Source organism: Notamacropus eugenii, chromosome 1 (genome assembly GCF_028372415.1).
Source record: "Notamacropus eugenii isolate mMacEug1 chromosome 1, mMacEug1.pri_v2, whole genome shotgun sequence".
Classification (NCBI taxonomy): Eukaryota; Metazoa; Chordata; class Mammalia; order Diprotodontia; family Macropodidae; genus Notamacropus; species Notamacropus eugenii.
The window spans coordinates 140242332-140269023 of NC_092872.1; the positions used below are offsets into that span (position 1 = coordinate 140242332).

Consider the following 26692-nt stretch of genomic DNA (forward strand, 5'->3'; position numbering starts at 1 on the left):
ACTAGGAATTCAATCCTAGTTCTTCTGGCTCTAAATCAAATGCTTTTTTTTTTTTTTTATCATACCCATGTTAGTGTGTCCATAGGAGCTCTATAGGTCTTAACAAACAATTGAATGTGGAAGTAAAGAATCAACAGTGAAAGGTAAATTGGGAAAGGCAGACATGAAACAAAATTAGTTTGGTTCAGATGGATTTTAGTAAGAGATTTAATGCAGGAAATTAAGAATACTGGGTAGCAGCTTTTGAAAGTTTGGAATTTGTATGAATGTATCACCTTCCCAAAGAGCTTTGTTTTGTTAGGTAGACCCCAGAAATACATAAGTTCCATTGTTAGTGCCTTTTAAATTTTATTTTGTTGATTTGTAAAATTGGATTGGATAAAATTATGAACATAATTTAATTTTTTACAGTAAAAATATGACATCCCTCCTAGTGGATGTTGCATATTAAAGCACCCTTTAAACCTCTTTAATTATAGGTAAGCATCAATTTCACTTTATAATTTTTCCTCACCAAAATTTAATGTATACCTCCAGTATCTTTAATCCATGTGAAAGTATTTTAAATTAATACTAAATTTAGGTTGTCAGATCTCTACAATTCATTGATACTATTTGTAAGAACTTATTTAAAAAAGACCATTTATGAACTATATAGATTTTAAAATTACATTCAGGTAACTTTGAAATTAATCATTTAGGGAATTTTCTTGTCATGAGGGTCCTGATTATAGATTTTTAAATTTCTTACCCTTTAAAAAAATAGAAAAAAGGAATATATCGTTGTACAAAGTGCCGACTACAATTTTTGACTTGCAAAGAGAAAATGGATCATAAGACTCAACATCGAACATTTAAAAAACCTAAACAATTGGAAGGATTGCCTCCTGGAACAAAAGTAAGTTTTAAATAAAATACATGCTTTTTCAATTGGATGTAAGCTCCTTGAGAGCAAGAAATTGTTTATTTTTGTCTGTATCACCCATACCTATATGATTTTTGTGAAATTAATATATCATGAAGGGTAGTATGGCATGATGAGTTAAAAGCTCAGAAATTCAGAAAATTCTAGGTACACAGCCCACTACTGACACATATATTGACTGTGTGGCCCACTGAAGGACACTTTAATCTTTTAGTGCCACTATAAATGTTCCAAGGATCTTAGATGCAGAGAGGATACATGCATTTTGATATTGGTAGAGTTTTCTCACCAGAAATTTCGTATTAGAATAAAGTCACAGATTTATTCAAATCTACACATGCATTAGGAGTGTTTTTGATGAGAGTATTAGAAGGGAATAGGCAAACTTCCACAAATAACATTTCACAGTGGATTACATTTCCTATCAGTTTCTGGAAAATACAGAGAAACACCTCATTGTTTGCTGACTTATTCGGGAGAGCAAAACACCAATTTAAGGAACTTTCTCCAACAAGGTTGCTTCCATATACTTGTCCAGATTACACAAAATTCCTTAAAAAATTTAAAAACAAAGATTATTTTGTTCACACACCATGATCCTTAATATAAGGATATGTGATTTCTTTCCATATCCTTTATATCTGTATCTGCTTCTAAACTTAATATTAGTATCTGTTCATAGATTTTTTAACACTAAGGTAAAATTAAATTGATATTGAAACAGTATGGATTTGTATCATACAAGCGAAAGGTCTGTTTTCTGTTTTTCATTTATGGAATTGATATTTTCAACATGCTGGTTATTCATTTGCTTTGATATTTTAAGAATGATTGTGTTAATATTGATAACAACACTTAAAAATTTCAAGACATTTCAGTAGTCTTTATTTTTCTAGGTCACTATCCGAGCTTCAGTTGGACCTCTTCAGGCAGGGGCATTGACTGCACCTTCCATTAGTGCGAGCACTTCTACCCTTCAGCTATCTCCTCCAAGGACTAAAAATACAACTGCAAAAAGTACAGCTGCAAAAAACACCACTGCAAAAAGTACCACTGCAAAAAACAGTGCAAGAACTATTGCAACGAAATCCAAATCGAAACCAAAAACATATCATGTGCAAAAGAAGCCAGGCCCTGGGAGCACAAAAAGAAGTAAAGTCAATACAGCATTGCGGAATTTAAGGTAACACCTTTTATTAAGTCATCTCCAAAAATGTTTTGATCTTACATATGAAAATTTAATTCTGTGTTTCTTTTTCAAATTCACCCTGTTTTAATAGACCTCTCTAGGACACTGCCTGACCGCTTTATTTGGCATGAAGAACAAGCAGATAATAAAAAGGTGCTCCTTTCACTGCTGTGCACTACTGGAATTGTTCTGTTTAATCTATAATTTCCATATTTTAGTACTAAACTTATCTTACCCTGCTTGATTCTCAACTGGTTAATCTTATTGCCTTCCTGCTTATTCATGTAAGAAGCATTAACTGATATTGCAAGTACAGGTGATATGGTCACTCATACTTTTCAGTTTTGTACCCATTAGATTTTTGTAGTTTTACTGGATCCTTATTCCAAAGCATATCACTAAAATACAAGTCCCTGGTCTCTGTAAAAATGTTTATTTGAGTATTTTAGCTTAAAGAATTAAAATATTCATATGAGTCCCTTACTGTTTTAGTTTTAAAATGTTATTTTCATTTTTGTTGTTGTTGTTGTTTTATGTTCCCATATAAGGTATCGTCGGGGAGTTCACAAGTGCATTGAGTGTTATTCGGAAATAAAAGATTTTGCAAACCATTTTCCTACATATGTCCACTGTAGTTTATGCAGATACAACACTAGCTGTAGTAAAGCCTATGTAAATCACATGATGAGGTAAGATGAGTTGATATTTGTAAATTGTTAGTTAACACTGAACTTGAATAGGATTGTTTTCTGAAAACAATTATGTTTATTGTTCCATATATGGTAAAAGTCATGTTCCCTGTTGATTGAGAACCTTATAAAAACCATAGTATCCCCGAATATAATCTTTAGTCTAGTAACCATTCAAATGAGAATTGACTGTTAAAAGCAATCAGATTATAGAAGACTAGCATAGGACCAAAATATTGTTATTTTTTTGTTCTTGGGTTTGGTTGGGAAAAAATTGACTCAGGACTCATGGCAGGGACTATGATGTGATGATATTGACATCTTTGTTTTGAATAAATTCAAGGATGAGCAAACATTAGATAAGTGAATGGGAAGAAAGAGAATGGTTCAGATGGGAAGAACAACTTAAGCCAATTCATGGAGCATTGACATGTCCATGAAATATCTGTGGGACAGTGGGGTAATGTACTGACTAGGCAGTAAGTATTCAGGATTAATCAAGGCAAATTTGAATACATTTAACGCATCACGTTGTTATTAAAGGATAGGCGGAGGAATACTCAACAAATTATTAAAAACAATCAGAAGAAAATAATCCTACCAAAAACCAGCATTAAGCTGTAAGAACTCTTTGACATATGCCTCTCTTCCCCTCAATAAAAAAATGTTTTGAGGCAGTTGAACAATGTGTCCATTGTAATCATTCTAATGCATCTGTAATTGAAGCATTTTCCTTAATTCTCCCACGTTTATACAATACATACAGTTGATGTTTGGCTATTCCTAGTTACTGCTGTTGACTCCTTGAACCTCCCATCCTAAAGTGTTGACTGTGTAGTATGGTGTAGTGGAAAGAGTATTGGTCTTGGGAGTCAAGGGATCTAAGTTCTGCTTATGTTTCTTACCCAACCACTTGAATGTGCTTTGGAAACATTTGAAATCATTTAGGGAGGAGGAAAGGGAAGAAAATCACCAGAAAGAAAAACGTTTAAGAAACTGCCCTCAAAAAAATGTAAGGTTAACTTGATTTTATTAGAAGGGTTGGAAACCAGCTATAGTATCCAGATGCTGCTTTGAAGGATGAGTAAATGAGGTTGTATATTTATTTTGCTTATTTTTCTTGTGCAGTGTTGAGATCAAAAGAATACAACAATTTCTGTATCTCCACAATATTTCTTACATTAAGTAAGAGGTTAGATTAAGAATGTATTTTTTAGATTCTACTGACTCTATAACCTCCAATTACACAAGTTCCAGGTTTATACTTCTGGCCTTGGTCTTTGTCCTCCAGGTTTGCATATATCTTTTGTGCCAGTGGATATTTTCCCATACACCTCAAATTCAACTCTGTTTAAAACTCAGTTCAGTATCTCCCCTACCTTCCACTGCTTAGCATTTTCTTCCTACATTAATGCCAATCTACCATTCATCAAGATTTTTGAAACCTTGGAATCATATTTTGGTTCTTCCTTTATCTTCATGTCGGTAAGGTCTTATTCTTCCTCAACTATTTGCATTCATCTTTTCATTTCTTTTTCTGCTGCCAGTACATTAGTGGAGTCCTCATTTCTTTCTTGTACTATTGTAAAACTTTGCTGACGTCCTTGTTTTTGGTGTCTTTTAAACAATTCTACCTACTTCACTCCAAAAAAGTATCATTCTGGTCCTATAGTTCCTATTTTTCAAAATTGTCAGTGATTCCACATAGCCTTTTGCAGTATTCCCTAAATATCAGATGCCTGAATTGTCTTGTCTTCTCAGCCCAGTCATCTCCTATTTCTCACTATCCTCACCTTTGCTTTTTGGAATCCCTAATTTCCTTCAACAAGCACCTTCTGTGTGAAGCCTTTTCTAGTCCTTCCCAGCTGTTAATGCTTTCTCCTCCAACTTTATTTGCTTTAGGTGGGTTTTGTATATACTTAAATATACACACGGAATTAGATTTGGAAGTGGAAGTGTCCTTAAAGACCCCTCATTTTACAGATGAGGAAACTGAGGCTCACAGAAGTTAGTACTAGTAAATGGCAGATCCCGAATTTAAACCCAGATACTCTCCCTCCAAATTCCAGCACATTTTTCACTAACCACACTGCCTCCCATGATGTTTCCACCATTGAAATGTAATCTTTAGGGGCTGGGGTGGTTTTGCTTTATTTTGTTTAGCTGATTGATTGCTTTTGTCTTTGTTTCTCCAGTGCTTGCATAGTACCTTGCCTAGTAGGCATTTAAATGCTCAACTGCTTTTTGTTATTGAAAAAGATCTCTCATCTGTAGAGGTGGATCGTCAGTCCATCCAGATCCTGTTGTGTGTCAGGCACTGTAGGCATTGACCATGCAAAGTCCAAAATGAAAGTCACTCTCCTTAAGGTGCTAATATGCTATTGGGGAGATAATGAGTACATAAAGTATGTACAAAATAAAGACAGGTAAATATTTTTACTGTAGAGAAAAATAGCATTGTTCCTAATCAGAAAATTTGCCCTCAAACAGTGAGTGTTGAAGGACAGAAGGGATCTGGAAAAGTGGAGAAGAGAACAGTCTGGATATGGCAGATAGCCACTGCAGTGTTGTGAGGACAGAGGTCTCTGAAACAGAGCATTTCTTTCTTTCAGAGATTTGGTTTTTGTTGGGTTTTTTCGGGAGGGAAGGGGGCTGGGGACTGCTAAATTTTTTAAAATGTTACCTGATCAAGTTGATTGCAGTGTATAATGTGAGATGTAGATGCCTTGCCCCCTTTTAATGTTTAATTATCCAGTTTTCTCAGCATTTTTATTAAGTAGTGACTTTGTTCCATGATGCCTTTTGAGTGTGAATTGATTGAATACTAACCTTATGTTTATGTTTTTCTTTTAACTGTTTTTTAAATTTTGAATTTAACACCAAAAAAAGTATTCCATACTTTGTAAAACAAAAAGAAATTGATTTTAGTTGAAAGCCATGAATGTCCATATCCTACCACTTGTGTTTTTTTAAATAAATTCTACTTTTCAAAACTTATCTGTGCTTCCTTCTGAATGAACTTTATTCTTTTCTCCTGTATGCATTCACAAAAATATTTCGGTGACCCCTTTTTTGGCATCCATATTGCTAAGCCCCAAGCCCCCCATTCTTCTCCTCTCCCCCAACTGAGAGAAAATGGTGTGGGCATGGAGGGGGGAAACTTTGTAACAAATAAGCATTGCCAAGCAAGATACACACAGTGGCCAAATCCAAAAATGTATGCCTCTGCCTCTTTTTCATGCCGTCGGGAACGTGGGTGACAGTTCATTTCATGTCCTCTGGTGACGTGGTTATTCATTGCTTGATTAGCATTAAAATTTTCCAAACTAGTTTTTCTTTACCATGTTGTTGTCCTTATACAAACTGTTTTTGTGGTTCTACTCACTTCACCCTGTGCCTGTTCTTACTACTCGGGATTCTCTGAAATTGTCACAGTATTACGTTCAGCTATCACAATTTGTTCTGCCATTCCGCAGTCATTCAAGAGGCAATCTAAAGCATCACCATTTTAGATCAGGAAGTTTGTTTTGCTTGTGGTTTTCCCCTCAAAGATATTCCTCTCTGTCTTAAACTCCTCACCCACCCCTACCCTCTCATTTCTCTGTTGAGTTTGATATATTTCTGTCAGACTCTGTGTGTGTGTGTGTGTGTGTGTGTGTGTGTGTGTGTGTGTGTGTGTGTGTGTTAGCACTACATCATGCAACTTCTTCCATTTGCTCAAATAAATTTTAGCTTTCTCAGTTTCTTTTGGCTATTGTGTTTGTGTTTCAAAATTCTTATTTAAATTTGATCCTTCCATCAGAAATGCTTGAAAGTTCTCTGTTCCATAACAAATGTATTTTTTTTCCTCTGTAGGATTATATTTAGCTTTTCAGAGTAAGCTGTTCTTGGTTGTAAGCCTACATCTTTTACTTGATGGAATATATCATTCCAAGATCACCTCTGTTTTTAGTAGAAGCTGCTAAATATTCTGTGATCTTTCCTGTAGCTCTTTGTCTTTAAACTACTTCCTTCTGGATGGATTGCTGTATTTTTTTCTTTGATATGGGAGTCCTGAATTTTGAATATGACATTCCTGGGACTTTTCATTCCCTTTTCTCAGGGGACCCCTCCACACTTGTTGCCTCAGCATACAGAGTCCTTCAAACCACATGTTTTCAGTTTACTCAGTTCTTGCCCTTTTTCCTTGTAGGCATCTGTCTGACTTTTTGTGCAATTATAGGGTATGTTGCCCTGAAACCAACTTCACTTGACTTCTTGAGTTGTTCTCCATGCCTCCCCCTTGTTGTAGCTCATAAATACGCAGGCTTCTGCCTGGCCTGTACCCCCTTTGTACTTGGTGTAGGAGTTCCACATGCACGTACATTTCTCTTGTAATAAATCCAGTTTCAATGTGTATTTCATGAAGTGTTTTCTGGTTAAGAAGTAGAAGTCACTGTAGTTTCTTATCTGATTCCTTGAGCATTATTTGGTTTGGTGCAGACTTTAGGGTTTTGATGGATAGCCTACTTTCCATTCAGGTGGCTGTCTTGGTAAGAAGTCTCAAACACCAAACTTTTACAATCATTGTTACTTTTTTCTAGTTATTAATTCTCTCCCCTACAGAGAGACCTAGGAAGGTGAAGTATAAGTATCAGAATTTGAACTGAGGTCTCCTGACTTGAGCTGTGTACCATGGAAGATTTTGTGGGCCTTGTTTGGCTCTTATATGAACTGCCACCTGAGCAACCGTAGTCAAGTCAATTAGCCTCTCTAAATCTCAGTTTGTTGATGTATTCTTTAAAAAATTAGCCTAGATCAGGGGCTTTTATGTTACCTTTTAGCAGGTGAAACGTCTTTAAATCATAGTTGAAAAAGCATGCAATTCAATTAGTGAAAATAAAAATGTAATTTTATTCCTGATACTATCAACAGACCTCTTTGGGTATGTGGACCCCTGGCAAAGAACTCTTGCACTAGATAATCTCAGTGATACTTTCCTGTTCTAAATGCATGATTCTGGAACCTAGTACATTTTTTTAAAAATCATATCACATAAATGGACTTTAGAAAATAGCTATTAGTCCAGCCTTTATCCTTTTAATGTTGAGAAAATTGAATCCCAATAGTGTTAAATATCTTGCCCCAGGGTATGTAAATTTTAGGTTTTGAATCCTTTATGTCCTGGCATATAATCCAGTAATCAAAAAAATACCTTCCAAGAATTTTCTGAACAGTTGAACTATCATTGAAATAAACATACAGACTCTTATTGTGACTTTGAGCATATAAATTGTTTCAATATTCATCTGGATAGTTAATTTAATAGCATAATTATTTAGTGATTGAATTTTTTTTTTTCATTCACATAAAACTCTTAAGAGGAGAGCAAGGGGAGTGAGGGTGAATGGAGAATCATGAATTAAGGGAGATTTTTGACCAAGTGATTATAAGAAATGGAAACTACACTAGGCCATTTCTATTGAATATTTAGTGTATTTAAGGAACTGTTATGCTTTTCTCTCTATATATACTCTTTTCAGCACTGACAAAAGGGGATTTTGGATTAAACAAAAAAGTAGTTGGGGAAAACTTACAAATTTTAAAGCTAGTTTATATGGTAAAGGTTAAATACAATCTGTGTTTGCTGCTTTGAGAGATGGGGATAACAGTCCTCTTTGAACAACTGCCCCTTGAACATCTCACATGGTGTGGCGCAGGCATCTCATACTCAAGCAAAATTCCATTATCCTTTTCCCCTAATTCTTTCCTCTTCTTAATTTCTTTATTACTAAGAATGGCACCCAGGCTCACAATCTCATTGTTGTCTTCAACTGTCCCTTCACTGTCATTTACCCATCTTTGCCAAATCTTACCATTTCTCTCTTCCCAATGTCTCTCGTATATGCCCCTTCTTTATATACACTTTATATACTGGCACAACCCCAATTCAGGTCCTTATGACTTATCATCTAGACTATTGCAGTAGCCTGTTTATTAGTCTCCCTCAAGTCACTCCTCACTTCAGTCTATCCTCCACTCAGGTGCCAAGGTAATTTCTCTAAAGCTTACATCTGATCATAACTCACTCCCTTATAACAAACCCCAACTCATTGAGCTTCAGTGACTCCCTATTAATACAAGACTCAAGTAGAAACTCTTGACATTTAAAGTTCTCTATAATGTGGCTACTTCCTACCTTTGCAGTGTTTTTACACATTACTTGCCTCCACACACTCTAGGGATACTGGCCATCTTGCAATTTCATAAACTCATCATCATCTCCTGACATTGTACCTTTGCACTGACTGTCCCCCCCATGCCTAGAATGCTTTCTCCCCCCATACTTATTTGGTTTCCTTGGCTTCCTTCAAGACACAGTTCAACTTTTACCATCTGCAGGAGCCATCTTCCAGTGACATCCTTTCTTTCCACCCCCATCAGCTACTAATTCTTTAATTTGTCATGTTTTCCTTCCACTCATTATTTATAGACAAATAATTACCTCATTTGAATGTGAGCTCCTTGAAGCCAGAAGCTGTATCTTTGTTTCCTTAGCATGTAACCTAGTTCTTGCCACACAAAGCACATTAACTGATTTGGCTTAAATTGCCATTGTGTTTTTTATGTGAATTTGCTGCTTATTAAATGGTAGACCCCAACGATTATAGGAAACAGACTGATAGAATTCTGGATGGAATGACGAAATCCTTCCCTTTAAGTTTTATAGATGTCTTTGATGTCTACCTTACATTTTCCCCATCTCCATTCCTTTATTTCCCAAGTTTTCTCTTGTAAAAAAATTTTTTTAAATATAAAAAGTTGAAAAAAATTAATTCCCCTTGGGCCCTCCATGAAATGAGAGGGACATACATTTTCTTATATCTTCTCTGGGAATAAACTTGATCATTAAAATTATACCAAAAAAACTTCCATTATTTTTTCTTTAATAAGTAAAATTATTAACTAAGTCAAGATTAAGTTAAGCCCTAAAAATACCTGCAGCTACCTAGAATATATAAAAAACTTCATTCTCCCTCCCTTTCCACAAGTTCTACAAACTTCCCTAAGAACACATAACTACTTCTGTGAAAATTTTATAAAACAAGTATAAAAGTAACTTTAAATATTGAGGGTTTATGAGCAATTCAGAATGCTGTTTTAAACAAAACAAGCATTGTGTGAAATGCACTTTGGTGGGGTGTAACGATGCATATATACTTTTTTATTTTATATGTTTTTTGTTCTTTGTAGTTTTTTAAATCCTTATTGCATTGTGCATTCAAACAATACTGCAACATATCTTTTTAGATCTGATGTCCCTAAATGTAACTGAACTGGGATCTAAAGAAATCCTGGAATTATCAGTGAATACTAGACAAATTCTATTTCTCCATAATTAGAGTTTGTATGCATTGGTTTTAAGTGTAGGAAAAGTACTCTTGCCAGTGGCTAAAGAGTGAGAGTCAATCTGCTCTATAAAAGGTGTTCTTTATCTTTTTAGCTTTAAAGGGGAGGATGTTTATATTAACAGCAGTTTTAATTTTATTGTTAAATTAAATTTTCATCGAAAAATTCTTATCCTCTTAATTTCCTTTAGAAAAAAAAGAAATAACATATTAATACATTGCTCTTTTTAAATTATATATATTATCTAAATGACTTTAAATGGCAGAACCAGTATTTTATTGAAATAGTTCTGCTTTGGTAATTAAATGCTTCCTATTCTCACCTATATTTCTATGTTCAAGTCAGAAACTAATAGAAAACATCCCTTTAATACCATAACAAAACAACTTATGACAAATGTTTTTGTAAATATTTCCACTTGCATTAGTTGATAAAATGGTAAGTAAATCTGAATTTATGTTATTTCTGGCATTGGTCACAGCACTAACTGTGAGGGTAACACTAATTTGTGTCACTGAGGTCCTCTAAAGAATTTTCTGTCTTTAAAAAATACCTTTTTTATCTTATGTTTTATTTTGCCAAAATTTATCCCAATATCTCCCTCCCTGTTTTCCTCCTAGTGCCTCAAAAAAAGGTATTATTTTAAAGAAAAAGAGGAAAAGAAAAAAGTTAACTAAATTGAGCTATACATCAAAAAAGTCTGGAAAATATGCAATATTTCAAGCTGGTAGACTTTACAACTCTGCAAAGAAGTGGGGTGGGAGTGTCTTCCCATATTTATTTTTTGGGTCTACTCTTGTTCTTTGTAATTTAGCTTCATTCACTTTTCATTGTTTTATAGTTGTTCTTTCCTATTTATTGTGTGCTGCTTCACTTTAAGTAAGGACACTATTTACTCACTGAGCTATTACACCGGTTTTATTTTTCTTATATTAGACTAATTTTGCAGTGTTCGTGAATATTTTCAAATCACTTGAGTTATTGCAGAAATGGAGCAATCGTTATGATTTTTAAGTTGCTTTGTGATTTTAACTATTTTAATGTGTTTTTGAGAATGTGCTAGATACAAAGTTGTTGAATATTGAATTTGAGACCAAATAAACCTGAAAGTAGATAGATAAGTATACCAGTACAAAAACTTAAGATTACTAAATGTCCTCAAAATATAAAGTAAATAATTAATCCACTGACTTTTCTGCAGATGTTCTGTGTCTATATTAGAAGCAGTATGACATTTTATGACTGGCGTAGGTGTCATGGAGACTTGGTTCAAGTCTTTATCTGATATATACTAATTGTCTGACTATGGAGAAGTCATCAGACTTCTCCTTGCCTCCAAGCAAATCTCTGTGACTACAAATCCTTGGTTTTCATTTGCGTGAAGCCACAAGTTTATACCAACATATAAACATATATATCAGAAAGGTAATACAAGGAAGTTATTCTTAGCATCTTGGTATTAAAATTTGCACTTCAATTTATAATCATTTAGTTGTTGCATTAAAAGGGGAATCTCAGGTCTTTGCTTTAGCAGCTAGTTTAGTTTGACTATGCAAAACTGTGATCTTAACAAAGAAAAAAAACCCTCATTTTATTTCATCCATGAACTCATATGCCTAAAATGACATGTATTGGATTTGATTTTTACTTTTTCAAAAATAAATAATGTTTCTCTATTGCCTCCTTATCCCCTACCTTTCCCAATTAAAGGAAAAGGGGAAAAATCCTTGTCACAAATAAGCACATTCAAGCACAACAAATTCTTACCTTGACCATGTCCAAAAATAAATATTTCTTTTTTCACTTTGAGTCTGTCACTCTTCTGTCAGGAGATGGGTGGCATGCCTCACCATCAGCTCTCTGAAATCACGGTTGATCATTGGGTTGATCAGAATTAAGTCTTTTCAAAGTTTGTCTTTATACTGTTTTTATTATGGAAATTGTTCTCCTGGTTTTGCTAACTTTCCTCAGTATTAGTTCATATAAGTTTTCCCATGTTTTCCCTGAAACCATCATTTCTTGTAACATAATAGTAGTCCATTATATTCCTATGCCATAATTCTTGCAATTGTTCTCCAATTTATGGACACCTCTTTAGTTTTTAGTTCTTTGCCCCTACAAAACAGCTAATTTTGTTTTAAAATACGGGTTCTTGAATTTTTTAACTTCTTTTTTGTTAGAGCTTTACTGTAGTATTTTGCAGTCAAAGGATATGAATAGCCTAATAATATTTGGGACATAGTTTCAAATTGTTTTCCAGAATGACTAGACCAGTTCAGCAGCTCCACTAATAACACATAATGCGCATGTTTTCCTGTCACTATTCCAACATTTGTCATTTTCACTCAAGTTGAAATGAAATAGAACCCTAATGTATGCATTTCCCTAAATATTAGTGATTTGGAGCATTTTCTCATAATGCTTTAGGTACTTTGGATTTCTTCCCTTGCAAATTGTATAGTCATATTTGTTAACTGTTTATCAGTTGGTTAAGTAGCTCTTGTTATAAATTTGCATAGTTCCTCATATACTTTGGAACTAAAACCATTATCTGAGAAACTTTGCAATGATTATTTTCTCCTAATTCTTTCCCTTCTGATTTTAGCTGCATTGGTTTTGTTTGTGCCAAAAAAAAAAATATGTATTCAGAGTTATCTAATTTGGTTTTCTGTGATAAAACTATTCCCACTAGATCATGAAGTCTTCCCCTATCTGTAGATCTGAAAGGTAATTTCTTCCTTGCATCTCTAATTTCTTTATCATGTCTGAGTCATATATCCATTTGGAGGTATGAAGTATGAGATGTTGGCCCATACCTGTTTTCTACCTGACTTCTCTTAAGTAGCTTAGGTTCTTGAGCTGTTGTATTTGTTTTCTTCCATATTTTATGTGCCTTTTCCATTACACTGATTGTCTATATTGTTTTAGTTTTGGTGATTTACTGTTTGTCGTGTAGTTTGAGATGTGGCACTGCTAGGCCCTCTTCCATCCCACCTATTTCATTATTTCCCTTGAGATTCTGAACCTTTAGTTCTTTCAAGTGATTGTTATTTTTTTCTATTTCTAGCAAGTAATCCTTTGGTAGCATTGAATATGTAAATTAATTTAGGTAGTATTGTTGTTTTTATTGCTCAGCCTACCTATGAGCATTTAATATTTCTCTTATTATTTAGACCTGTCTTTATTTCCATAAAGAATACTTTGTTATCTTCTTCATATTGTTAGAAATGGTATTTATATAGTTCCTGTATGTGTCTTGATAGATTCCCAAGTATTGATACCTTCTGTGGTTGTTTTTAAATGAAATTTCTCTTTCTCGCTACTGGACTTTACTGGTCTCATTATGTTTTAGGGCTTTAAGCACACAGCAGTAACTAGTATACAGTGTAAGACATGTGTTTAATGAATTGTTTTTATAATGTTGAGGTATCAAGTGACCTACAAGTATATTATAATATTCCCAGGGTAGTGTCTCAAAGTTTAGAATTCAGGCAGCAAGGAATCATTCAAACAACAATATTAGTTGTTTTACTATATCAACTTTTCCCCAGATTTAGAAATCTTGTAATTTAGTTAATTTTCAGAGATGTTGATAAATGCATGTGCATCGTGTAACACACCTTAAAATCTCATTTTTAAATCCTTTTTTCTCCTTAGCTTTCATAGCGCCCGTGCAAGTAAAAGATTTTGCATTTTTAAGAAGCATTCAGAGGACTTGAGGTAAAGATTTAATTTTATACAAATGATAGCATCTGAGCAATTTAAATGTTAATACTAGCATTTTGTCATTTTCCATTTAATACGGTCGGTTCCAGACCTATCATGCCCTTATGGAATCAGGCAACCCTGTTCTTACTGAACAAAAACATTCTGACTGGGTTCGTTATGTGAAAAGATCCTTCAGGATAGTTTTATTAATTGCCTTGCACTTCAGTTTCTGAAATGCTTTCCAAATAAGCTATGTAGTATACAGGTTTTCAGAATTCTACCTTTTGTTTCAAAATCAGACTTTCTTAAATAGCAGACAAAACATTAATGCAAAAATGACCTCTATGTGAGCATTTCGAATGTCAGTGATTAAGATTACTTCCTCTAATGCCTACGTCCAAAAAAAAAAAAAAATATGTGATCGGAGCTGTTAATCTTAGGCTATTGAGTCCCCCTTTCCTCTTAATCTTCCTTTTCTTATTCTTCCATTATCTAGCTTTGTTGAAGTAGTTGCTTAGATATGTTACCATTTGAAATGTTCATTTTAAGACAATCCTGAGCGATAGGTACAAAGTTAGCCAGTACATACAGTTCAGAAACTTTCAGTGGTGAAAAAATGTAGCTTTGATAAGTATAAGGAACTTCCCATCTATAACCCTTGATTTTAAAATTTATATATGTACATATATACATACATGCATACATACCAAATAGAAAAACTTCTTTTTAACAGAATAGCACATAATCAGATGGTGGAGTCCTTGCCACTAGCATAAAGTCTAAATGCAGAGACAATTGTCATTTTATGCTTAAAAAATAATTTATTTTTTTTTTTTTGGAAAAGCAAGAATGAATAAATAGAAAAAAGGTTTAAAGATTGTTAGTTTTATAGGTACTAGTTTTATTAACAATGCGCTTTAAAATAATAATGAATTTTTAAAATTACATTATTCCAAAAAGCAGTGAATCTTTAACCTAATTATTCTTGATGGCATTGTTCAATACATTACAAAATAAAACTTCAGTGTGTATTCATATGGGTATGATATGTCAGTTTTCCAATGGACTGGCCTAATTAAAAATACAATAATTTGCATAATTTATATTTATTTACATTATTTAGTCAGTTATTTCTGGCTTTATGTTAAATTTAACATTATTTAGTAACATAAATACTGAAATTGAAAAATTGTCCCTTCTCTTTTCCCCTTGTAACTAGTATTTATCTTTCATTGCACATATTTTTACTTTGCAAAGGAATTTATTTGAAGTCATTATAAATCCTGGGATAGGATTTCCCATTATGGCATGTGCATTGATTTGCCAGCAGTGCATTGTTTTAGACTTTGTCATAAATACCAAGTTGTACATGATACTCTCCTTGATGAAAAGGAGCTTACCAAGTTATTTTAATTAGGGGAAAATTTATTTTTGTATCACATATTTAATTAAGTGTACTTAGTAATTCAGGCAAAAGGTGGCGGTTGAGAGGGGCAGATGTCACATCTGACTGTTGGTCAAGGAAAAAGGTAGAATTTGATGTGGAATTGAAAGATTGGTAAAACTTAAGTGGACAGAGGTGAGACAGACGTTCTAAGCAGAAGTAGTGACACGAAGAAAGATATGAAGGTTGGAAAGTGTAACTTGTATGCAAGGAATGGCAAGTAATCTTGCCTGGCTACATACAGGGATGGGGAGCCTGCAGCTTCCAGGCTAAATGTGACCTTAGGTCCTTGGGTACAGCCTTTTGACTGAGTCCAGGTTTTATAGAACAACTATTAAGGGGATTTGTTCCATGAAGTTTGGATTCAGGCAAAGGGCCACACTTGAGGCTGCAGGTTCCCCACCCCTGGTACAATGCTTATAGGGGATTAGTGGGAGATAAGTTTGTGCTATATTGTGAAATTTTGAATGCAAAAAAATTGAATTTAGATGATAGGTAATAAGAAGTCTTTGAAGTGTTATAGGATAATTAAGTGGATAGTGAAGTACAGAATGGATTGGAGAGAGGGATAGAACCTCCAAGTAGGAAGACTCATTAAATTACCACTGTTGTAGTCCCTGTGTGTGATAATTGGTACCTGAAATAAGGTGGTGGTAGAAGGAATAAAAAGATAGTTTCAAGATGTGCTTTGTGAGGGGAAAATCAGCATGATTTAATGACCCTAAGAATTGGAGGAGGTGGGGTAGATGTAAGGAAAATGCAAAAGACAAAGTTGTCATATGACTGTTTGGAGCTTGGCTACTATAGTGGTAGTAAGGTTAGTAGACATAGTGAAGTTAGGGGGAGAGGCTGGATTGGTGAATAAAGTGACAGATTCCATTTGATGTTTTTTATCCATGCTTAATAATAATAATAACTGGTGTTTGTATTAATATTTTCAAAGAGCCTTCCTAAAAAACCAACCTATGACATTGTTGGTTATTTAAGTGTAGTGTTAAAGATAACCCTGGATTGAACCTCAAGTATGTATCTCTTGAGACTCTGTGGTAACTGATCAGTGGCAAAGAAATGATTATAAAGAGTATGTATCTTTTTACTTGCTAAGTTTTTCCATCTCAATTTTATCCCCACAATAACACTCTGAAATACATTTGGCAAATAATCATGTTCTTGTTTTGTGAATGTACAATGACACGGAAAAATTGTGACTTTCTCCAAGTTACATAATCTAATCATTAGTGGATTAGGCTATAAGAACCTCAGTCTCCACACGCCTAACCTTTAAAAGAAGTATATATGGAAATATTTCAGATAGTAAAAATTAGATCTTACTGAATGAAAGTATTCATTTAAACATGTTTGCTTCACATGTTAATTTTCTTTTTCCTTAATTATTTGTCATGGTAGAATTTTTTAGAAAAATATTGAAAATAGTCATTATTGAGGTGAAATAACATTATTGTTATAAGAAGAATAATCAGTGAAATTTTGTGTGAACTTAAAAGATGAAATACTTCAGTATTCATTTTTTCCTCTTCTAGGGGCATTACTGTAGTGTGCCTTAATTGTGATTTCCTAACTGATGTTTCTGGCATAGATAATATGGCCACACATTTAAGTGAAAGTGACACTCACACATGCCAAGTTATTAAAGAAAATAGTAAGTATTTATGTATTGTATTACTTTAATAAGACATTTTAGTTAACTACAGCATTGGCCCAGTTGTTATTTCTTGCTTTTAAATGTAAAACTTTTCTTCCTATTTCAGTGCCTGTTTGCATCTCAAGTTCTGAACAACTTTCAGAGTAAGTGATTTTTTTTAGACTACTTTACATACTGGTAGCTGTTAGTACTGCTGGATTTTTCAAATGCCATTGACAGAACCAAAAGAATATTGAAGAGTATAGGTGTGTATGTGTTTATGTGTGTGTGTGTGTGCTTGGTTTTTTTTTTGTTTGTTTGTGTAAGGTACTTGTTGAAAGTGGTTCTTGCTCTGTGTGGGGCTCATGACCTGGTATAAGACAAGATGGAATTTCCTAAATTCACAACCTTAGGTGTTTTCATTCATTAGCATTCCTTGACCAGTGGCCAACATTATTCAGTTCTTTCCAACCCACAAATGGTATTAGGTACTTATTATACCTGCTCTTTCTATCAGGTTTTTAACATCTATTTTTCCTCATTGGCTTTATTCTGAAATAACTCTTGCTATTATAGTCCTTTCAAACTTTGCTTAATTTATATGTCTTTTCTTTTACAGTACCTAATATGTTGACATCAATATGTTTTACATTAAATAATATAGGTGTTTTGTCTTTTTGATCTGTCCTGTCTTGTTTCTTAATTGATTTCTTATTTGTAAGTCTGAGTTTGAGGTCAGTTAACTCTCCTTTCTTTCCATTCTTTGTCTGTTATTTTGCTATTTTTCTTATTTTTCAGATGCAGAAGCAGCCCAGAGATTTCAAAAAATGTCCAGGGTATTTCTGGACAGTGTCCCCCTCCGATGGACACAACTGGTGCCTGTTCTCCCTTACCAAGGATCGTGAATAGTCTGACTGTGGAACCTGCTCCAGGTTGTCGCCTCAAGCAATCAGATCTTGGGGAGAGTGCCTTGCTACATGGCTGGCCTCCCGTAAGTCTGATGCTGATGTGGTCTAGAAGGCCACAAGGCACACCAAGTTGAGCATAGTTCCCATTGGGGGCTGTGGCTCTTCTTTTTAATTTTTGGTCCAGTTCTAGCCAGTAAGCCCATCAGCCCATTGCTTCAACATCTTAGTCCTGATGTATTTTGAAGTTTGAAGCTTGTTCATTTTGGCTGCAATCCTTTAAATTACATTCTTTCATTCATTTTCCAAGTGGAAAGCTCAGACTTCCAAAAGTTCAAGTTCAAGGTGTAGACAAGCTGCAGTTTTCTTGCCCATGACCATCATGTCACAGCAGTTGCATTCCGGACCAGTAGTACTTTTACTCTCATTTATAATTTGCTATTCATTGTCACCCTCCAATTTTTTTTAGCAGTACTAAATTTTAAACCTTCCATTCATTGAGTAGGTGAAATTTATGTTGTTTTCCTCCATGTTTGTTTGTGTTCATATTTCTTTGTTTTTCTCTCATAGCTTTTTGCTTCATTTTATAGAACTTCTTATATTTAAAATAGTCACCAAGTTTCATATAGCTGCTTGTTTCATAACTCTTAAATTTGAATCGTGTCCAAACTGTTGTATGAGGCCATGAAGCATTTTGAAATCCTCTGTATATCTCAGATCACCTAGATAAATGATCATTAGTAATGATTAGCATTATTTAACAGTGGTCAGAATGAAGACCCTGGCTACTCATAAAGAATAATTAACTTTAAAAACCTTTTAAAAAATAAAACCACAATTTAAAACTACTTGAAATAAAATTTTAAAATTAAATTTAGAAACTACTTAGAATAAAAATTTTAAATTAAATCTCTATGCATAAAACTTGCTTTCTGAAGAAAATGTTTTTCCTTTAAAAAAAAAAAAGTGTCCTGAATTCCAGGTGTGTAATATCTGCTTAGCCAATAACTTAAATTCTTTAGGAAAAGCTTTGAAAATCAAAAGTTATATAAGATTATATATTTAATGAACCTGTGATATTATATACATCCATTATCCCCAGTTATTGTATGTTTTCAGTTTTGTTGGGGAGAACAAGATTGGGAGTTAGTTTGGTGTGTTTATTTTTACTAATATTATACCCAGACAAAATATATAGATATTTACTAATTTTCTTTTACTTAGGAACAGTATGTTTAAGTGTTGAAAATAGTGTTTATTACATAAAGATTCTTTTAAAAATTAAAAAAACACAAAACTGTGCAGTCTTTGACAGGCAATATGGATCAGAGGTCTTAAAACCAGATCTCCTTACACTACCCAAAAATTATTTTTAAGATGTAATTTAAGTATGATTTTATGATGAATAATATTAACTGTATGTGTAGATATATATATAGATAGATATACACACACGTATATATATATATGTGTGTGTGTGTGTGTATATATATATTCATATTCTGTGATTTATCTGTTATCTCCCAACTAAAACTCTTATAATTACTATGGCCCTTCTAAATCTGAATCATCATCATTAAGTACTTTATTAACTTTGAAAGAGGAACCAGAAATGGGCCTGGCATGCAACTTATAAAGTTACCTAGTACATGTCTTTCATTTGATATCTCATTTTCTTGACTAATAAAATCACAACACTTTATAAAGTGTTAAATGTTTGTTTATTCCTTTGATTCCCAATCCTTCAAGGTAGATAATATCAGAATTCTCACCATTGTATAGATGAGAAAACTGAGGTTACACAAGCAGTAAATCTTAGCCATGCTTGAAACCAGATCTTACTTTATCAGTTCAGTGTTCTTTCTACAACTGGCTTCTTTATGTCCCTATCTCTAAGTAAGAGGAATAAAAGCACTCTGTAACTGTATAATGTGATGAAGCATTTAAGAGGAATAAAGTTAAGTTTTTAATTTTTTGTACTACTTTTTAAAAAATACAACTTTGGGGTCCATTTGTTTCATAATATTCCAACTGGTTAGTATACAGATTGATTTTAAAAAAAAAAAAGATGATATATTTGGATATCTAATTACTTCCCTAGAAATATAAGCTACAGCGTTGAGTTGAAGTAAAACTCTTTGTTATGGGTTAGAATTGGCTTTTTATAATTTTTATTAGACTCAAACCTCTGGACAAATTGGAAAAGACACATAAGTGGTTCATTGGATAGAGCATTTGGACCTGGAGTTCAAATTAATAGTTGTGTATGTGTTTGTCCTTCGTTGCCGAAGAAGACCATGCCATTAGAGAAATAATGACATAACTTGCACTGGACTTTGTTTTGAGTGAGGGAGATAATACTGTGCAGGTCACCAGCCTCACTTCTCCTCCAGAGCCATCTGAATCCAGTGACCAGATATTCATCAGGATGACTGGAGATGACCCAGGATGAGGCAGTGGGGGTTAAGTGACTTGCCCGAGGTCACACAGCTAGTGAGTGTCAAGTGTCTGAGGTGAGATTTGAATTCAGGTCCTCCTGACTCCTGCACTGGTGCTCTGTCCACTGCACCATCTAGCTGTATGACCTTGGGCAAATCACTTAAACTCAGTTCAACTCACTTTGCTTTTCTATAAAATGGGGATAATAATAGTGCCTATCTCCCAAAGCTGTTGTGAAAATAAGATAATAAATGCTGATCATAGTTAGCTTAAAGTAGATGATGCTTGGCACAGAAAAATTGTAGTTAGAAGTCCATTTTTGTACAGTTAGAGTAAAAAAAAAGTAGGGATTTAATTTTTAAAGTATAAAGTAAGTTGTTTCTATGAAAGGATCTGCATTTCATTGACTATGTTAGCTATGTAATCAAAAGTCCTTACTAAGCTTTTACCATATGAGCAAAGCTAATATAATTTTTGGTTCCTAAGACTATAAATAACACAAAATATTTAAACCTCGTTTGGTTATAATCTGAAATTTTAAATGATAAGACTGTAGGTTCTGCTTGAGGTGTTGCTTTGTGTCTTACTGATAAAAGTTACAAGTGTTCCAGATCCCTGACTGTCCAGAGTTGAGAGCCATTTGTTCTGTTCACTGTCGGGGTCTGTTTTATTCTAGTTAATGTTTTCTCATAGCTACTTTTAAGTTGTCATACTACAGTATATACTAATACTTCAAAAGAAAAATTGTTTACATATTTTCTTCAGCATATTTACTATACTTGTAACTTAAATTCAGCGTAAAATAATTATAATAAATGCAAATGATTTATATAGCACTAATAAATAAATTATTAATATCCAGTAAAAATAATCATAATTTTTGAATTGTAGCCTTAGAAAGTACATAATGATTATTGAAGAAGTCTTTATCAACATCACTTTTCATTGACTAGTCAGTTATTATTTAACAGTTAGGATGGATAATATTTCAATTTTAGATGCATAATATTTCAAACATTAGTGGTTTTCCCTATAAAATTGAAGTTAATATAATTATGGCTTATTTTAAGAATATTTTTCCTTATAGGCATAGCCATTAAGTTTCATGAGGTTATGAATCACTTAATCCTTGATTAAGTTACATTTCAGATCTGATATGCTAAACATAAGTCCTAACTTAAATTGAAATTAAACTTATTTTCCACCATCTCTTCATAAGCATTTTGTTATATGATCTCAGGAAATCAACCATGGTAATAGAATCAGATTTAGTTCTGTTGTGATCTTATGGCATTCAGAATAGCCTGTTTATAATAATCTGACCTAACATTCTCTTGGATGGTTTAAAAAGCAGATTGCTCATTAAATTTTTACTGGTAATTATATTGTAACTTTTTAGCACATTAAAGTGTTTATCCCTTTAAAAAAATTGCTTTTAAACATAAGTGAAAATAATTTTTTAAAAGCCTAACTACCAAAAATTTAAATGTTAATAATTCCTTTAGCAAACAATTTGATTTATTATTTGGATAGCATTTGACTGTTAAGAAACAACAGATTTATTATCAAACATGCTATTGACTATTTAAAACAAAATTTCTAAGTGCTTTTATGAGTATAAATTCCTGGATAAAGTTTCTTATCATTTGGAGACAGTTAAAGGATCATGTTTTATATATAAATCTGCATATAATTAAGTCCTTATATTCTGTTTCTACTTTAAAGTATTTACTGGAAATATATACAATAAATTGTGCATGAATCTGTATATTTATAGTTTTCTTTTAAGCATGGAAAAATAGGAATTAGATATTTTATTGCTTAAAAGACAAGTAATATCTTATACTTATTTTACTTCCATTAGGTTAAAGAATGAAATAATCACTATGGAAAAAGAAGCTACACCTGAGGTAATATTTTATTTTTCACCTTAGAGGTTGTTATAATAATAAAATATACTTAGTATTTTGAATGTAAGAATGTTTTCATTTTAGCAGTTAGTAACATTTACCACAAAAATGTTAACTTTTTTTTCTATTAATAGAGTTTAGTTTTACTTTAAAACATGAAAGTAAGGTTTAACAATGTATTTCACATTGCCACTATTTACCCACCTGAGTAAATTAATGGTGACAGATTTTGTATACTTGAAAGTCTATAGATCAGTAAGAAGCCCTTTTGGATGAATTTATTATCTGCCCAATCTTTAACTTGCCAAATCCCTAAACATTTTAACTGTTTTAATATAAATCTTTCTAAAAAATAAAATCTTGAGAGGCAGCATGGCATAGTGGACAGTATGCTGGACTTGGAGTCAGGGATACTTGGCTTCAAATACTGTTACTAGCTGTGTGACCCTGGGCAAGTCACTTAACCTCTCCACCTCAGTTTCCTCATTTGTAAAATGGGGATAACTACCTATTATAGGTACCTACCTGTTTACATAGTTTAATTAAGAGACATACAAACTGCTTTGTAAATGACTTGAAGAGGTACTATGTAAATGCAAACTCTTATCATCTTTTTAAACAGCAAGTGAACATAACTTAAACTTTTCTTCTTAATCAGAGTCCTCATTATGAACAACTCTCATTGGCACGTGTAGCTGTAGCTCTAACTGCAGGTTCAGGTGGCATGGCCTGTGGGGTAGAAGGAATCTTGATTACTACTCTACTGTGGGACTGGCCTTTTTGAATAATAACTTGCTTTTAAGTCATTCACCTCTTACAAAGTAGCATGAAGAAAGTAGATCAGTGTAAGAAGTTCAGTGTAAGAATGCTGCTTTTTTGGCAAATAATTGGATCAAAGGCTGCAGGAGATTTCTTTTTAAGTTCTTCACTTCAAAAAATCATCACTATCTTCATTATTAGGATCAGCGTCCTTTGACTTGTCCAGGAGCATCTAAAACATCTGTTATTTCTACATTACTAACACAAATGACCCACAGATATTGTCAGCTTTTCCCTGTGCTTTTTTCCCTCATTTGTTGAGGTATGAATCAGGATTATTCCATAGTATTTCACGAATTCAATGTTGGGGAGTAGTAACTTGTTCAGACTTATAAATCAGAAGACAATAAAACTTCTGTAAGTAGTACGATAGTCTTCAGTTTTCTCTATAGCCAGAATTCCCAAGATGTACCATCTTTAATATCATAACAAGATTGGATATTTGATGTGATGTCTGCATGATGGATCAGTTTTCTTGTGAAATCTCTTCTGAAGTTACATTTCCTATTCTGTGACACATAATAGTTCATCACTTGGATCATTGAATAGTTAACATTAGCAGGCAGAAGATGGTAAATATTCTCAGACAATATCTCTGAAGCCTCAGGACAGACTATAATTGTCTTAAAATAAGGAAGCCTTTACTACACTCCAGTAAGGTAATGACTCTTAAATGAACCTTTACTGAAGGTTTGTGGATGTTTTTCTTTTCTAAAGGATGCTACAACCAATCAAGATATTTCTTTATCTATTAGCACTAGAATAATGAAATTTTTTGGTTACTAAAGGTGTTATTATTTTTTGACAGCCTGCAGCATTCACATAGATAAGAACAATTACTGTCCTTCATAGTCTTAAGACCTTGGGGCAGTTAAGTTACTAATACTTACGAGGGTAGATAGATCCTGACGTAGATGGATTTATGGTCTCAGTGATTTAGATTTAGTTCTCTCCAGTGATACAGATTATAACTCTCCTATGCCTGTCAATTCTGCACTGTTGTTTTTTATGTACTCCTAAGACGCAAGCATGCAGAGATAAAAATGAACTTTTTCAGCACTATAAAGCTGGCCATGGGGCTGCGTTCTCAAAAAAATAATTTTCTAGAAAAAGCTATAACATTCTCTTGAGATTTCTGAATGTAAACCATTTTTCACCAGCTAAATCAGAATTTTAAATCCTCTTGTTTAAAACACCAAAGCCACAAATTCATGTTGCTTTTTTAACAGAGAAACATTTGACCAAGAATAGTGGTATTAATTTTGTCACTGAATCACTATGAAATGTGATTTGGGTACTGAAAGTTAGTGGTTTCCATGGTAGTACTACATGACTCAATAGCTTAATTTAATTCTTAGTATCGATGACATACCACATAGGTTTAAAAAAATATGCTGCTACAACATTTTCCTGTGCTTGCCATTTTCAATTAATGTGAAAAATCTATTTTTTCTCTTTTAAATTTAGCATAATTTTTTTTTCTTTCTGCTTTGCCACTTGGCCTTAACAAAGAGGTTAGGATCTGTATTATAGAATGGCAACTACAATTCAGTTAGATCTTAGAATATATTTGCTTATTCCTGTACTGCATTTTATGACTTAGTTTGTTAGTGTAGCAAGCCGTCTGGGGAAGCATTCATGGAATTGTTAAACTGACATTTTTTAATTCAGCAAGGCATTCCAACACTTTCTAGGAACTACTGGGTTAAAGGTGGCTTTTTTTTTTTTCTATTTCCCCAGCTCCTCTTATCATGCAGAACATTGCTGGAAAAAGATAAAAAAAATAAACCTGTTGTCTATACTATTTGAAGGTGTACAGCCTCATCTGGGTCTTTTACCATTTGTCAGCATTCTTTTTAATGACTTTTAGTAGATGATCTGCTGTCACTGTTTTTTCCAGACATTTTCTGCTTCCCTCAAGTCCCCAGTTCTTCCTTACTCTCCTCACTGAATTTGTATTCATTCAGCTATTGCTTTACTCAGAATATTGAGACCTTCCACTGTAACCGTGACTCCCTTTTAACTTCTTTTTCTCCCTAATTTAGCATTTCTCCATATATTTATCAAATCTCTCTACCCTCTTTCCTGTCTCAGAGGAAAAAATATCCTGGCTCCTTTTTTTTAGGATAATCCTTTTATTTCTGTGTTAAGATTTTTGTTCCCTCCCAATTCTTCCTGGAACTCTGATCGATAAATTATCATTTCTCTTGCATTTATACCTCTTCCTCCCCACTGGTTCCCTTCCCTTTGCCTAGAAACATACTCAAGCCATCCCCTTATCTGCAAAAACAGCCATCCCTTCACTCTTTTGTCCTATCAAGCCCTTTCTCTCATTTCTACTTAATTTTTAAATTACTAGATCAGTCTACCCTCCAGGCCTATACTTAGGAAGAATCCAAACTACAGGTATAGGAATCATTGTAGAAAGAGCTGAAGGTGTGCCCAAGGCTGGAATTCTTCATTTCTTTGTTACTGCCTTAGTAACTTTTACTAAGCTATACAAATAGGATTCTGAGATCCTAATTGGCGTTTTAACTTATTTGAGGTTTATATGAGCAGTAGCTACTACTCTGTCATCATACACAGCGTATTATTTTAAGTTGCTGTTCTTGGCTGGTCTGTTGTCCACATTGGTTCACTTTGCTCGTCCCTCCTCTGGGTCCTGTTCCATCCTTGTGTCTGTACATTCTATCTCAGCACCTCCATTTAGATTGTCTCCCAGGACTTTACAATGCTTCTGTCAGACTTCTTATCATAATATTCCTGAAAGATCAGGACAATTTTTGTATGTCCTAGCTCATAATCCAACTATAACAGTATTCCAAGTAAATCTTAAATTACAACAATTTAGTGATATTAACCCAGTTCGTAACAGCAAAGAGCATTTGTTGTCCATGGTTCTTGAGTTGAATTCTGGTTTTCCTTTCCTTAAATTTCTAATGAAGGATAGGCAGAAATTTGAGCATATGGTACCTCTTTCTTGGTTCATTATTTGGTGGGATGAAGTATTCCTCCACACCTTGTGGAAAGCATAGTCAAGTTGGCAGTTCAGGAAAAATTTTAATATATTTAAAATATTTTCATAATATGAAGAAATCATAACAATTTGCCCCTGTTTTCCCCATTGACTATTAAAAGGTGTCTATACCACCACTTTTCCATTCTTATGTTCAGATAAAATAATAAGTCAAATTGTAAGGGCACTTACAAAGTTTTCTCATTAAATATTGCTGCAGATGCCCATACTTTTAAACATCAACTTCCCTTAATATAATAACACGTTTCATGAAAACAGCTGAAACTTTTGGCTTATGATCTATAAACCAGCAGTATCTTGATTAGCTGGAGAAGAGGGGACGAGGGGAAAAAAATCACACTCTACTTTCACCTTTTGTTGAAATATATTTCCAGCATAGCATTCCTAATAAATGGTAAAAATTCATTTCTAGTTAGTGGCAGCATGTAGTTTTATAATTAGCTGCAGCAACAATTTTTTAAAAAATTTATCCATCCTTAAATAATTATCAGTATCATTCTTCATATAAATGTCCAAGTTGCTTGTGTGTTAGACTGCTCCATGCCAATTCCTCCAGTTTTGTTGATCTGTAATAATTCTATTTAGAACCCACCACA

General features: G+C 33.5%; 1 protein-coding gene across 7 annotated transcripts in view; it reads left to right on the plus strand.

Annotated features, from left to right (window-relative positions):
- ZNF280D (zinc finger protein 280D) overlaps positions 1 to 26692 on the plus strand; it is a 92608-nt gene that overhangs the window by 52763 nt on the left and 13153 nt on the right. For 6 of the 7 annotated variants that reach the window (XR_011968287.1, XM_072615780.1, XM_072615781.1 and 3 more), the window contains 7 exons: positions 767 to 898; positions 1822 to 2108; positions 2663 to 2803; positions 13850 to 13912; positions 16886 to 17004; positions 17114 to 17150; positions 22195 to 22240. Coding sequence is in view for 6 of the 7 variants with exons in the window: in XM_072615780.1 (XP_072471881.1) it covers positions 767 to 898; positions 1822 to 2108; positions 2663 to 2803; positions 13850 to 13912; positions 16886 to 17004; positions 17114 to 17150; positions 22195 to 22240 (825 nt within the window). In the remaining variant the exon portion in view is untranslated. Of the gene's footprint in view, positions 1 to 766; positions 899 to 1821; positions 2109 to 2205; positions 2290 to 2662; positions 2804 to 13849; positions 13913 to 16885; positions 17005 to 17113; positions 17151 to 22194; positions 22241 to 26692 lie in introns of those variants that run through there. The other variant, XM_072615784.1, reaches the window with a different exon arrangement.